The following is a 12,282-nucleotide window of genomic DNA, read 5'->3' as shown; positions in this document are numbered from 1 at the left end:
TGTCAATATGTGACATATTGAAATCGCGTTTGAATTTGCGCTTGTTTTTTTTGCTTTCACTTTGCAATCGTGCGAACTGTGTATAGAGAGCGACAGCACTGATCTGTGAGTGATGATAATTTGCGCACCAATTCCTCTGACATCGTCTTATCAATCGTTAGCTTACTATGCAAACATGACAAGTGAAATCTCCCGCAGCTTAAACATGTGAGAGGTTGATCGCGCAGAGAATCGCTGAGCTTATGTGAGTGAGTGTGTAAAAGCATTTCAGTTCTGCTGAGCCAAATAAGACAGGTCAGGGTGAAGAAGTGACAGCCAAAGAAAAGCTTACCACAAAACGGAGAAGTTATGACAAATCAGACTATAAGGCAAAAAGAAAGTGCAGCTTTATGGTTTCATGGACAAAAGAATTTCTGTGGCTGCGATATGATGAGCTAAATAACCGGGGCTGCACATAAGTGGTCCGCAGGTGCGCATTCGCTGTCAAAATAAAAAACACGCACAAGGGTTAGGGTTAAATTTAAAAACTGTACTTTTGAGTTAAAATATATATTTATAATTTTAATAAATGACAAATTAAAAATGCATGAAAATTTTTTTGTATCGAAAAAATATCGAACCGTGACACCAAAGTATCGAACCGAACCGAACCGTGAATTTTGTGTATCGTTGCACCCCTAATATATATATATACACACACACACACACACACACACACACACACACACACATATATATATATATATATATATATATATATATATATATATATAACTTCAATACAACTATAGAAATACATCACAGCATCTTCTTACTCAGCTTAATAATTGTTCTTGGCACAAACGATCCCTTCCTACACCTTTTTGCTAGCTAGAGGCATGCAATCATGTTGTCCTAAGGGCATTAATTAACGGACAGCAACAACAGACCGGGCTTTTCCTTAAGACAGCCTGATGATACAGCTTCATCATTTTTTTCCCCTCCAGTTCTTACAACCCTGTTCAGTTTGCCCCTGATTACCACATTGAGATATTGGATATAAGGACACTTTCAATCAAGCTAACAAACTCTTTCCAAAAACATTGTGGCTAACGCCAAAGCCTCTTAACACCCTGATCTCTGATTAGCTTTCTTGTAAATGGAATCAATATATGTTTCCAGATTTAAAGCGAATAACAACTTGCACAGACTGACCAGGAAGTGAAACACCTTTTACGGGGCCTGGGTCATTCAAGACATGCTGTTTTGACAACATTAATCAACAAATGAGCCTTACACAATTCTTCCAGCCTGTGTACCTCAGCAACCTAGCCTAGTAAAAACAATAAAACCTACAAGTGCAGACATAGGTCACATTTTTTTGGTAGGCTCTCATTTTTTCCACATTCCTTCAAAGGCATGTTTGAGTTGGTTTCGGGATTAAAGGACTCATTTTGGGTAAGTTCAGTACCTGTCGGTGATGGTTAAACGTAGAGGTGAGGTATACTCTCCACACAGAGTGGAGCAGAGCACAGTCACCACATGGGAAACATTCAAAAACTCAAATGCTATATGTATGACAAATATGACAAATGCTCATCTAAACAAGTCATCTCATCCACTTCAAACCTGCCAAATTTGAAGTGGATCAGATCAAGTGTAGTCGAAGCAGGCAAAGAACCAACAAAAAGGCAGATTTTTAAAAATATGTATTAAAAAGCTGAGCAGAAATTTGTAGTAAAAATCTGTCTGTCTGTTCTTTGTTTCAGAATAAGGACGTCCTTCTGCCATCCCATTCTGCCTTATCACGCATTTCATAACGCCCACGCAGGATCTGTTTTTTTAAATTCTAGCACAACCTGTCTCCCTCTCCCAGAGGGGAAATCCCAACAAACGATGGCTGTTACAGGGGAGTGGTTTGCTCCAACAACAAATTAAAGTCATCCAGAGCTTGAGCTTTCAGTTATATGCAGGTGTTCAGTAACAAAACACAGGTCTTCATCCTGCAGATGCGCAGAACTTGACAGGTAAGCCTCTGGAACCTAAGAGGAAGTTTTCTGTTTAATGTAGTAACAGGACATATTTAATAATAATCTGCTTTAATTGAAGAGTACTTAGTTTAAATTTGCACTGCGTTTGGGACTGAGTGGTGTTAAAAGGCAGCATTGTTCATAAGTTTGCTTATGTATTCAAACTGTAAAGTTCATTTGCATATAAACTGATCGCCGCTAATCTTTTATGTTTCTAAATAGGCTTAAATCCAACTGCTTTTAGAGCCTTTTTTCTTACTTTAATACTTTAATGTACTTTATTTGCATATAAATTTGTTTTCAGTGTTTTAATTTCGACTTTCACCTTGAGCTGCAAACATAAACTAGTAGAATTTAGGTGGCTTTAGTTGGAATAAATGTTTTGCAGTTATGCATAAAGTAAAACCTTTATTTTGAAATGCTTAACAGACACACCTCAGTAACCCTGTGTAGGAGGAAACCAGTTGCGGGGCATTTTGTGCTGCAGTTGTTCCTTGTTTCTGATCCTGCGTTAACAAGCAGAAAGGTGAGCCACCTGTACATGTTTCACTATCACACACCTGCTGTTTGTTTTTCATAAAATTTATAGTAATAGGCAGTTTACCCTCCAGGTTGTGTGTGTGGAGGGAGCAGCAGAGAAAACTGACAGAGAACGCTAGCTGAGAATCAGTGAATGACTCCGTAAACATGCTGGATTCTAGAGGGATTGAAATCTCAGGAGGCCAGACTCTGCTGGCCTCTCCTTTCGGCTCGAGTTTCAGAGGTGAGTTTGTGTAATTTCAGTAAACTGATAACACATTCACTGCTCTAAAAAGTCTGAAACTCTAACCTCACACATTGTTTTGCCTCCAAACACCTTATTCCACCTGTTTTATTTTTCGAGATTCATAGAACGAGGAAGTCAGACAGACTTGGGAATGTTAAATTAGTCGCACTGTTGACTTTGTGTGCCAGGCCTAAAGCACACCACATGACTAAATGCTTACCTAATCAACCGAGAGCTTTTATTGATAAATGAACTTTACCCCCTTACTGCATGCACTGTTTCCTATTTTTCACTGAAGAATAAATACCTGATGCTTTATGCGGTGGCACATATTTACAGTGCGTGAAAGACACAGTGTGTCTTTCATGTCCAGGCTAGTAAAACTTCTAATTTCACTACAGGGTGCTCATTCATCGATGTGAAGCCGCCACCGGTGAGAACTGTGAAGCAAATGCTAATGATGAAACGTAAAAATCTACAGGTATGGCCCTGAGTGCAAGTAGACCAGTAAAGTACAGAAAATAGAACATATAGAAGGCTTCATCTGAACTCTTTATAAAGGTGCACATGAGCGTGTAGTCTTGAGTTATGGCAGTGCTTTGAGTTCCTCCAGTATGAGGAAGAATTGGCAAAATTCAGAGCCAAGTACAAGTTGTTGAGAAAAGTCTGCATGTAAAGGCAGCCCAAATGAGTGTTTATTATGAATAATAACAACCCATAATAAGCCAGTTATTAATATTCCTAGTAAAAGTTGACATTGATCCTCTTGTATTAACAGAACTGCTCACAGGACAACTACAATTTGGAGCATAAACGCATGTCTCCAAAATACGAAACTTCTCCCACTGGTGTGAATCATCATCAGTTAAGCCCTCCAGTGCCTGTCAGTCAAAATACCACCACCCTGTTTCCAACTGCTGCTCCTGAAAATGCTCCAATGAAACAAGAGTTTCTCGTAAATCAACAAATGCAGCACAGCTTCGAGTATCCACCCCTGCACGAACAAAGGACCCCGTCTCCTGAAGGCAGGATGACCTTGTTTCAATGGCAAATACAGCAGGAGGCACGCAAAGTTGAAGGAATTTCCCTAGAGCAGCTGTCCATGCAGGACTCAGATGGTGACACGTATGTATACATGAACGAAAGCATTACCCTGACCAGTGGTTAGTTGAATAAAGATCAGTGTCATAGAATTAGGTGAGAAGATTAAATAGTAAACTAAAAAGTAGAGATACAATTGTATGGGCAGACAGAGCTAGGTCAAAGTAAAAAGCTACATGGGTGAAACTACTAAAAGTCAAGGCTGATCAGCTGAAACAGGTTAAAGTAACAGAACATTGGAAGGCTAAATAGCACCCCCCCAGCAAATGTATAGCTAAATGGTTAAAAGCTAAAAGGTTCCAATATCTACAGTTATCCGGTAAAGTGACATAAATATGAAAATAAGCGAATGGATCATTGATTTTTAAACAGTTAGATAAACATATTGGGTGAAGAGTTTACAAAGACAAAAGCAAACAATTGAAACGGATCAAAATATTCAAATGGTTGGGAAAAAGATGATTAAATGGTTATAATATGCAAAGGTAATGGATAACAGGTTGGAGCGGTTGGAAAACAGGTAGAGAAGTCACACGTTTTTAGGGTTAACAATTAAGCAAAAAAAAAAAAAAAAACCGCAGACAAAGGTGGAAATCATTGAGGAGCAAATGGAAAATAGCTCTAACAGGCCTACTTGGCTAAAAGTGCAGAATAATTATTAGAAATCACACAAATGTACAGTAAGCCTGACCCAAACACTATGAACAGCATTTCTGTGGATTTCTGCTGCAGCTGACCTTTTTACTCCTTCCACCAGATTCCTTCACATAGCAGTAGCAAAAGGTCTGCGTGCTCTGGCTTACGTGCTCTCTGCAAAAATGGCTGGAACTTGCTTTCTGGACATTAAAGAACACAATGGGCAGGTAAAGACATTCAGTGGCTTGTGATTGATGGTGGTTTTCATACATCAAGACACATTAACCTGTAAGCTGTGTTTCCACAGAGCCCTCTCCAGATCGCGGCTACCACCAATCAGTACTTAATTCTCCAAGACCTCATGGCTCATGGAGCTCAGGTCAACACGAGAGACTGCTGGGGCCGTGCTCCTTTGCATGTGTGTGCTGAGAAAGGCCACTATCTCACTCTGGGGGTAAGAAATCACTATCAGTATTTACCTACCTACCTGCATATGTATATATAGATTAAATGCTGATTAAAAGTTAAAGCATAAACTTAAAGTTGACCTCTTTAGGCTTCAAATATTCACTAATTTAATCTAAATCATTCCATTGCTAAGCAGTGTAAGATTATACTGTCTAGCAACTTTTCAGAGCATTGCTTTGGATCAACACGAAATTTTTAAGTTAGCTTTAAAAATTCTCAAACTTTAATTGCTGCTATCAAATACAAAGTGGCTATACAGTGTAGACATTTACCTAACAAACGAAATTCCCTGCACTAATCCCTTTGGGATTGCATCAGAACGGCATCTGGTGTTCTTGTTGATGCAAAATAAGAAAAATATTTGCGGTTGTTTCTATAGCAACAACAGGCTTAAACACACAAGTTTAAGATGTAAAAAAGGGTGATTGTTCAGAGTATAGTATTCCCATGATACAACAGTAGGACAAAGTAACAGATACTGTCGTATCTCCTAGCGAGATGGGAGTGGCACACCTGTCTCACTATTGCCCCAATCCAGGGCGTGAAGCTCTGCTGGCAAATGACACCTTGTGAGTAAATGAGCCACGCCCATGGAAAACGGCATTAGGTGATACCTGGGGATTGAGAAAGGCTGGCTAAACTCCAAACGCAGGATTCATTTCTTTTGTAAAACATAATTCAGCTTTCATAATAAAGTCTGAAGATTTTCACTGAAACCACAACACCAAGTCGCATAGATGACGACAGTCTTGCCACGTTTAAGCATCACAGGGCCAGAATTGGGACAGCTTTCCTCAATGGAGTGCTTACAAGTAGGGGAAACAGAACTTTCTGATTCTGAGCAGCAAAACCAGAGGGTTTAGTGTCAAAGAACTAATCAAATGTCATAACCTAAACAGGAGACAGATATCGGTGTAGGTCAGTAATCCAGTGGTCATTGTAGGCGCTGAAACTGGCAACTAGACATACTTCAGTTTTCAAAGATGATCGGAGTCCCATATTTTTTAACCCCTAGTATGGTTACTACCGTAGAGTGTGTCCTGAGAATTGCTGACCCATCCCATTCATTGTTAAGAGTTAACAAGAGTTCTGCCATAAAGACAATATTTGACGTCCTCCCCTGTACCCCTATTGACGAGTTCTGACACTTCAGTATATATCATTAAATTCAAGGGTTACTCCTAGTAAGGTTTCTAGAGGGTAAAGAGTTAAGGCTGCATGATAACAAACCCACTAAAGGTTTAACCGAAGAAGGCTCTTGGATGACAGGTCTTCTAAAACAAGAAATTGAGTAAGTCTTTAAGTCTTGTCTTGAAGACTATAAAAAAAGAGGCCTTCATCTCAAGCCCTTAAGACAACAGAGATACACAACTCATCTTGTTAATGTATAACATGCGTATTGCTGAGAGTTAATGTGAAACACGTTGCCTGCTTCCTCAAATGTACCAGAGACCTTTGTCTTATCACATGGCGCCAAAATTAATAATAAACCCGGACTCTGATCCACTTCCCCTGCAACTGTGACAAATGTAGGCCAAATAACGTTTTGTCAGAATAGAATTTAGTGTTGCAGTCATGCTTTTTTTTTCTAGTTGTATTAAGAATATTTTCTTAATCTCACTCATATTTCCGCAGGGCATCTGGAAGGCCTTAAAAGGAAATGGGGAACTGATCGATGTAGAAATGTTCAGTTACGATGGTGAGTGTGTTTTTGTGTGACTGAAAACTTTAGGATGCTTAAATGCCTTTTTTGTGATTAAATTCTGTAATTTGTTTCTGTGTCTGGAAGGTTTGACTGCTCTTCATTTGGCCGTCTTGTCTCACAACAATGTTGTGAAGGATCTGAGGAACCTGGAAAATCCCTGCACATTCATGACCGCGGAGCTGGGGCAGCGAAAGCGCTTGTACTTTGAATGTATCAAGATTCTGCTGAACATGGGCGCCTCCTGTGGGACGAAGGTAAGTATTACCACTTCAGGGGAACATTTAGCTGGCTTGGTCCTGCTCCACACCAAACTGCTCGGGTTTTCCCGTCTCTTGTGGTTTGGTTTAAGATACAGTGATCTAAATTTCCAGTCTGGTTTTCATTTGGTTTATTTTTAATCTCTCCAGGATCTGAAAAGTGGGCGGACTTCTCTCCATATGGCTTCTGAGGAGGCAAATGTGGAGCTGCTGAAGATTTTTCTTGACCAGCCAACAATGCTGTCCATTGTAAATGTTAAGGTATGCCTACTGTTTCATGACAAAGAATATGTTTAGGGTGGATTGCTGCCTTTTACAAGAAACCAGAGAGAAAGTTTCCCAGCTGTCACAGCTCCAAACTGCGCCCATAAAAACTACACAAACAGTAACATGTGGTGTCTTTTCCACTCCTTTCAGACGTTCAGTGGAAACACGGCGCTGCACATCGTCAGCTCTCTGACCAATCACAAAACTCAAGCCGAAGCGGTGAAGCTGCTTATGAGAAAGGGAGCCGATCCTGGGATTAGGAACTTAGAAAATGAGCTGCCGTCTCAGCTGGTACCTGAAGGTCCTGCTGGGGAAAAGGTAAGGGTGTCACTTCACATACATGCTGGAGGAATTGCAGATGGCACTGTTTGCTGACTGAAATCAAAATCAAATTTTTTTTCCTGCAGGTGCGGCAGATCCTGAAAGGAAAACATGTTAATGCTTAAATAAAGCTGAAGAACACTGTCAGTCAGACAGTTGAGTATGATAAATATGATTTGCCAAACAAGGCAGATGGTGGTTGTTTCAGTGAAACATGTCGAGTTGTTCATTACGGTGTAATGCTTACAAAAAAAAAAAAAAAAAATGTACTTATGTAAAATTTTTGTTACTTTTATCAAGTAGGGTCAGTGTGATTATTCTTTACAGGTTTTAAGAGTTTGGAAAGGAATCTTGGGGTTGTTTTTTTAAATTTTTGAATATTTTAGCACCAAGTGAAATCCTTTTGTTAATGCAGTGGAAAATATTTACCCATCTCATCAAGAGATAGTACTTTGAAAGGTATCAAATGATTTCTTTTTTTCCCCGGCATATTGGGCCAAAATGTAACAACTGATGCATCCCTCATCAAATCTACACTTAATTTTCTAAGCTTAAATCTTTGTAAGAGTTCTAATCCTAAATATCTAGGTAATGTTTTGATAATGATATGCAAAATGTGGGGAAAAAAAAAAAATCACTGAACCAACTTTTTTCTAACTATGCAATTACACTGTGTTGTTTTTGTCTTCATGACTGTGTGTTATTGTAAAGGTAACTATTGTGATGTGTGAATTGTCTTGTTTTACATTTTTAGTTAAGTTTCAACTATATGGTTGTAAATAGGAGGGGTGATACAGAATTCTGGGACTCTGCCTCATATACATATTAAAAAATCAAACAGGCATGATTTAAATTTGGGCAATCACCTGTTAATGTCTTATGTGCATCTCCAACACATTGTGGAAAACCTCCAACTCCAATTTTGGAGAAATGGACGAAGTCACCTGGAGGAAAATTTGACTAATATGGTGCCGAATCCCAGAATTTTTACTACAATTTCTAATTTTCTAAACATTTTATTAATGTTACTGCATGTGATTTGCGTTTTCTCAGTACTTAAAAGTAATGAAGTACACAAAACATTTTAGGATTTGTTGCTGTTAATGATGAAATGTCAGAAATCATGTACAGAGGGGAAGGTGGTGGTTACAATCTGTCCAAGGACTGATTTTCTTCAAACAATGATGTAATCACTGTCAAATATAAATATAGAAAAAAAAAAACAAGCTGGACAACAATAAAGTCTCTTAGTCTTGGCAATTTGGCTCTAAGATCCTCTTTGTCCTTCAAACTAGTTGACCTTGGAGTTTAAGCATGCTTCGGCTGAATTTATTTCTTCTTCTTCTCCTGTGTGGTGGTGAACCACTGGTCCAGCAGCTTCTTACTATAGTAGATCTGCCAGCCGTGAACCTGCACGGCGATGACGATCACCAGGTACATGACTGACACGGCGCTGAAGCCGAAAATGAGACGGTATGCTTTGCCGTGGCGATAGAGCTGCTGAGCCACGGGGAACATCTCCATGCTGCCGTAGATCAGTGGCGCCACACAAAAGAGCCCGGCGCTGATCATGGAGATGACCAGGTAGCTGATGTTGTTACGGGGCAGTGCCAAGAAGCTGAAGACTGTGGGTATTATGCTCAGTAAGTAGGGGTACTCCCACTGGTATGGAGAGGCCACCACCTTGTGGGACACCAGGTTCAGCTGGCTTACCGTCACCTGAGAAAGAAATGAAAACACATTCAACTTTTACAGAACGTAAAACATGCTTCTGCACAAGAATGCTTACCTGAGCTGCCATCAACACCCAGATCAGCAGATGGACAATGTTGAGCTTACGGATTTCAGACTTCAAGGAAACACTGTGAACATAAAAGAAATAATAAAAGAAAGACCAATCAGATGTTAGATTTTAAACGACTCAAAATTTAGTGGATCAAAGTCTCCTAAATACAGAAACCTTTGCATAGCAACAAATCACTCACTCAGAAGAATCTCTTAGATATAAATTACTATATACTTATTTAAGCAGGCCGATGCTTCTGATGTCTCAGAAACAGTACTTCTCAAAAGGCTGTATTTGCTTTGGCTTGTCCATCCAGAAGGAGTATGAGCTTACGCAACTGCAAGAAGCCTGTGGGTCCATGATTCAAAAGAATCACGACTTCTCCTGCAGCATTACTCAGAATTTATTCAAGCTTACAATGATCACCTTGACCGACATTGTGCTCAAAGTCATATTTGTTGTTTTACAAATAATAACTTGTGAAACGAGATGAGATAATGACCACATCCCGTCCCAGGTCAGACAGGTTGTGCAGCGTAACTTTTCCTTTAAATGTTGATCACTAATACATACAACCACTGCAGAATCATCAGTATCTCTGTACGAGGCATGACCTGGACTTTTCCTGAAAGTTTGACGTGTATGAGCTGAACAGGAATGGAGGCAGCAGAGTCCCCATTGGAGCTTCTGCACATCACCAAATTAGATGAGGCACCACCCTAATTAGATATACTACCTTACAGACTGGCTGCAGTAAGTAGTCCATGAGATGCTGGACATGTTGACATGTTCCTGTAGCATCTCTCTCAGTAGCTCTTGAGAATAGTCTCTCCAGCTGATAGTTGTGACGCCAAATGAGATACTACTGACATTCTGGTTTTAGAACAGCTGTACTGCTCTTTTTAGCTTTTCAAATTAGTAGTTTAATACTTAAGAACAGTGAAGCTTGTTTTATTATTTGATTTGAATGATCAGGACTGTACACTGATGAAAGAAAGCCTTGAATGAACTGAGGTATACATTTTTATACTGTCATCTATATCAGTTTAGTTAACAGGGCCCTAGTTAACACTTAGCAGCTTTTAAACGAATTAAAACTAAAGTGATTCCAGATAAACACTACTAATGTTTAATTACTTGGGCACTTAAGTTAAAATATTAAAAAAATAAAATAAATATAATTCCTTAAGAGTTGAATTTGGGGATTATTGCTCATTTAATGACAAATAAATGAACCTCATCTGGTAGTGAGAGGCGACCCGCTCCCGGTGCTGGTAGTCACTGCCATCTGTGCCCGCTGCTCTTGGACCAGCCCGAGAAGCCATGATGGATATCTGAAGGCAAAACATGTCAGGTTTAACATCATCTAATGTCTAATTACACATCAGTAAGCCAGTCATTTCCAGCAATGAGCTGACTGCTCAGTCAGTCATGCAATACCGTTACTCTTATATTTTACACTTTAAAAGCTTCACGTTTGCGTTTGTAAAAGTGACAAAGCTCTAAAACGAGGGTGGAAGGGGACTTTGCTCTTATTAAATCACGGCATACAGGTGTTTAATTCATTAGTTATCTGCTAATGCTGCCAATGTGGCACGGGGAGCGTTTAAGAGTACGCTCCTGTTTCCCACTCTGCATGTCAGCTTAAATGTTTCAGAAGATACTTCGTTTTTACTTCAGCTGCCATGACTTATGTCGATAAGTTGAGTTACAAATTGTTTGGGAATGGCTAGGCTAGCAAGCTAATGCCTGTGAGTGATTCACTGCTACTGTAAGTCAAACAAAAGTAGTGTTAGCGAGAGATAAATACGAGTCAGACCACCGGCAATGGCATTATGTCGTCTGTTGAGACATCTGATATATACAACGGCACTTACCTTTTATTTTCTGCTACAGAATAAAAGCATTTAACCGTTAAAAACCTGGTTAACAACGGCTACAGAGCAGCTAGCTGGCCAGCTTCATACAAGGAAAGAGGGATGACAGACAGAATGTATGACGTGTCAAACCCTGATTGGTCTCTATCTTCTTGCTTTCCTGTGACTGTCATATGTTAACCATTTAATTCCTCTGATAAGCAGATTGCATTTCTCTGGATGATCTGATCACAACACACTGACACTGCTGCAGTCATAGGCTATTTTATTTTAAACATAAACTCACTGGCCACTTTATTAGGTGCTCCTGTTCTATTGCTCTTTACTGAAACATGTAATCAGACAAATAATTAATGTATTTAGGCATGTATACAGTCAAGATGACCTGTTAAAGCTCAATGCGAGTGTCAGAATAGTGAATAAAGGTGATTTCAGTGCCAGACAAGCTGAACATTTCAGAAACTGATGATTTACTGGGATTTTTCCACAAATGAAAAATTGTGGAGATCAGAGGAGAATGGTCAGACTGCACTGAGCTAATAGGAGGGCAACAGTAACTCAGACAACCACTCTGAATGCACAAGATGCCAAATGTTGGCCTACAGATAAGCTGCGGCAGCAGACGACCTCACCAGGTGCCGCTCTTCTCAGTGAAAATTAGACAATAGAAAATTGCCTGGTCTGATTTCTGCTGTGATATTTGGATTGTTTAAATGTCACAGCTTGCCTGAGTATTATTGTTGACCATGTCCAGTCCATCCCACATGACCCCTTATGACCTATCTTCTGATGGGGGCTTACAGCAGAATAATGTGCAATTTCACAAAGCTCAGATCATCTTTAAACTGGTTTCTTGAGCATGTTAATAAGTTCACAGTAGTCATCAGATCTCAATCCAGTAGAGCATCTTCGAGATGTGGCAGAACATTTTGAGATTAACATTTTGGATGTGCAGTTCACATATCTGCGGCAATTGTGTGATGCTGCCATGTCAATATGGTCCAAAATCTCTGAGGAATGTTTCCAGCACTTTGTTGAATCTATACCACAAAGAATCAAGTCCAGACATGGTCCAGTTCAATTTTGCTG

At 39.6% G+C, this 12,282-nt stretch overlaps 2 protein-coding genes across 5 annotated transcripts; one reads left to right on the top strand and one right to left on the bottom strand.

The window, feature by feature from the left end:
* The first annotated feature begins 1,748 nt into the window (after positions 1–1,748).
* Positions 1,749–8,814, top strand: nfkbiz (nuclear factor of kappa light polypeptide gene enhancer in B-cells inhibitor, zeta). 3 transcript variants are annotated; one of them, XM_085399287.1, is made up of 12 exons: positions 1,751–2,006; positions 2,439–2,535; positions 2,621–2,772; positions 3,177–3,256; positions 3,554–3,900; positions 4,634–4,739; positions 4,820–4,966; positions 6,616–6,679; positions 6,770–6,939; positions 7,093–7,203; positions 7,360–7,527; positions 7,617–8,814. In XM_085399287.1, the coding sequence occupies exons 3-12, from the start codon at positions 2,697–2,699 to the stop codon at positions 7,653–7,655; spliced, it is 1,308 nt and encodes a 435-aa protein (XP_085255413.1). In that variant the 5' UTR covers positions 1,751–2,006; positions 2,439–2,535; positions 2,621–2,696; the 3' UTR covers positions 7,656–8,814. The 3 variants fall into 3 exon arrangements, with proteins under 3 accessions (XP_085255412.1, XP_085255411.1, XP_085255413.1); XM_085399286.1 differs by lacking the exon at positions 7,617–8,814 and having other exon boundaries at positions 1,749–2,006; positions 2,609–2,772; positions 7,360–7,584; XM_085399285.1 differs by lacking the exon at positions 7,617–8,814 and having other exon boundaries at positions 1,750–2,006; positions 7,360–7,584.
* Positions 8,613–11,325, bottom strand: LOC146642124 (protein jagunal homolog 1-B). Of its 2 annotated transcripts, none has more exons than XM_085399289.1 (4): positions 11,194–11,325; positions 10,553–10,650; positions 9,320–9,392; positions 8,613–9,276 (listed from the first exon to the last, which is right to left on the bottom strand). In XM_085399289.1, exons 2-4 carry the CDS (start codon positions 10,639–10,641, stop codon positions 8,860–8,862), a joined length of 579 nt encoding a protein of 192 aa, XP_085255415.1. In that variant the 5' UTR covers positions 10,642–10,650; positions 11,194–11,325; the 3' UTR covers positions 8,613–8,859. The 2 variants fall into 2 exon arrangements, with proteins under 2 accessions (XP_085255415.1, XP_085255416.1); XM_085399290.1 differs by having other exon boundaries at positions 8,613–9,249.
* Between the last annotated feature and the right edge of the window lie 957 nt (positions 11,326–12,282).

Source organism: Rhamphochromis longiceps, linkage group LG23 (genome assembly GCF_057381845.1).
Source record: "Rhamphochromis longiceps isolate RC_006_pf linkage group LG23, R_longiceps_female_GT1.1, whole genome shotgun sequence".
In the NCBI taxonomy this organism is placed as follows: Eukaryota; Metazoa; Chordata; class Actinopteri; order Cichliformes; family Cichlidae; genus Rhamphochromis; species Rhamphochromis longiceps.
This window is presented reverse-complemented; position numbering and strand designations above follow the sequence as displayed.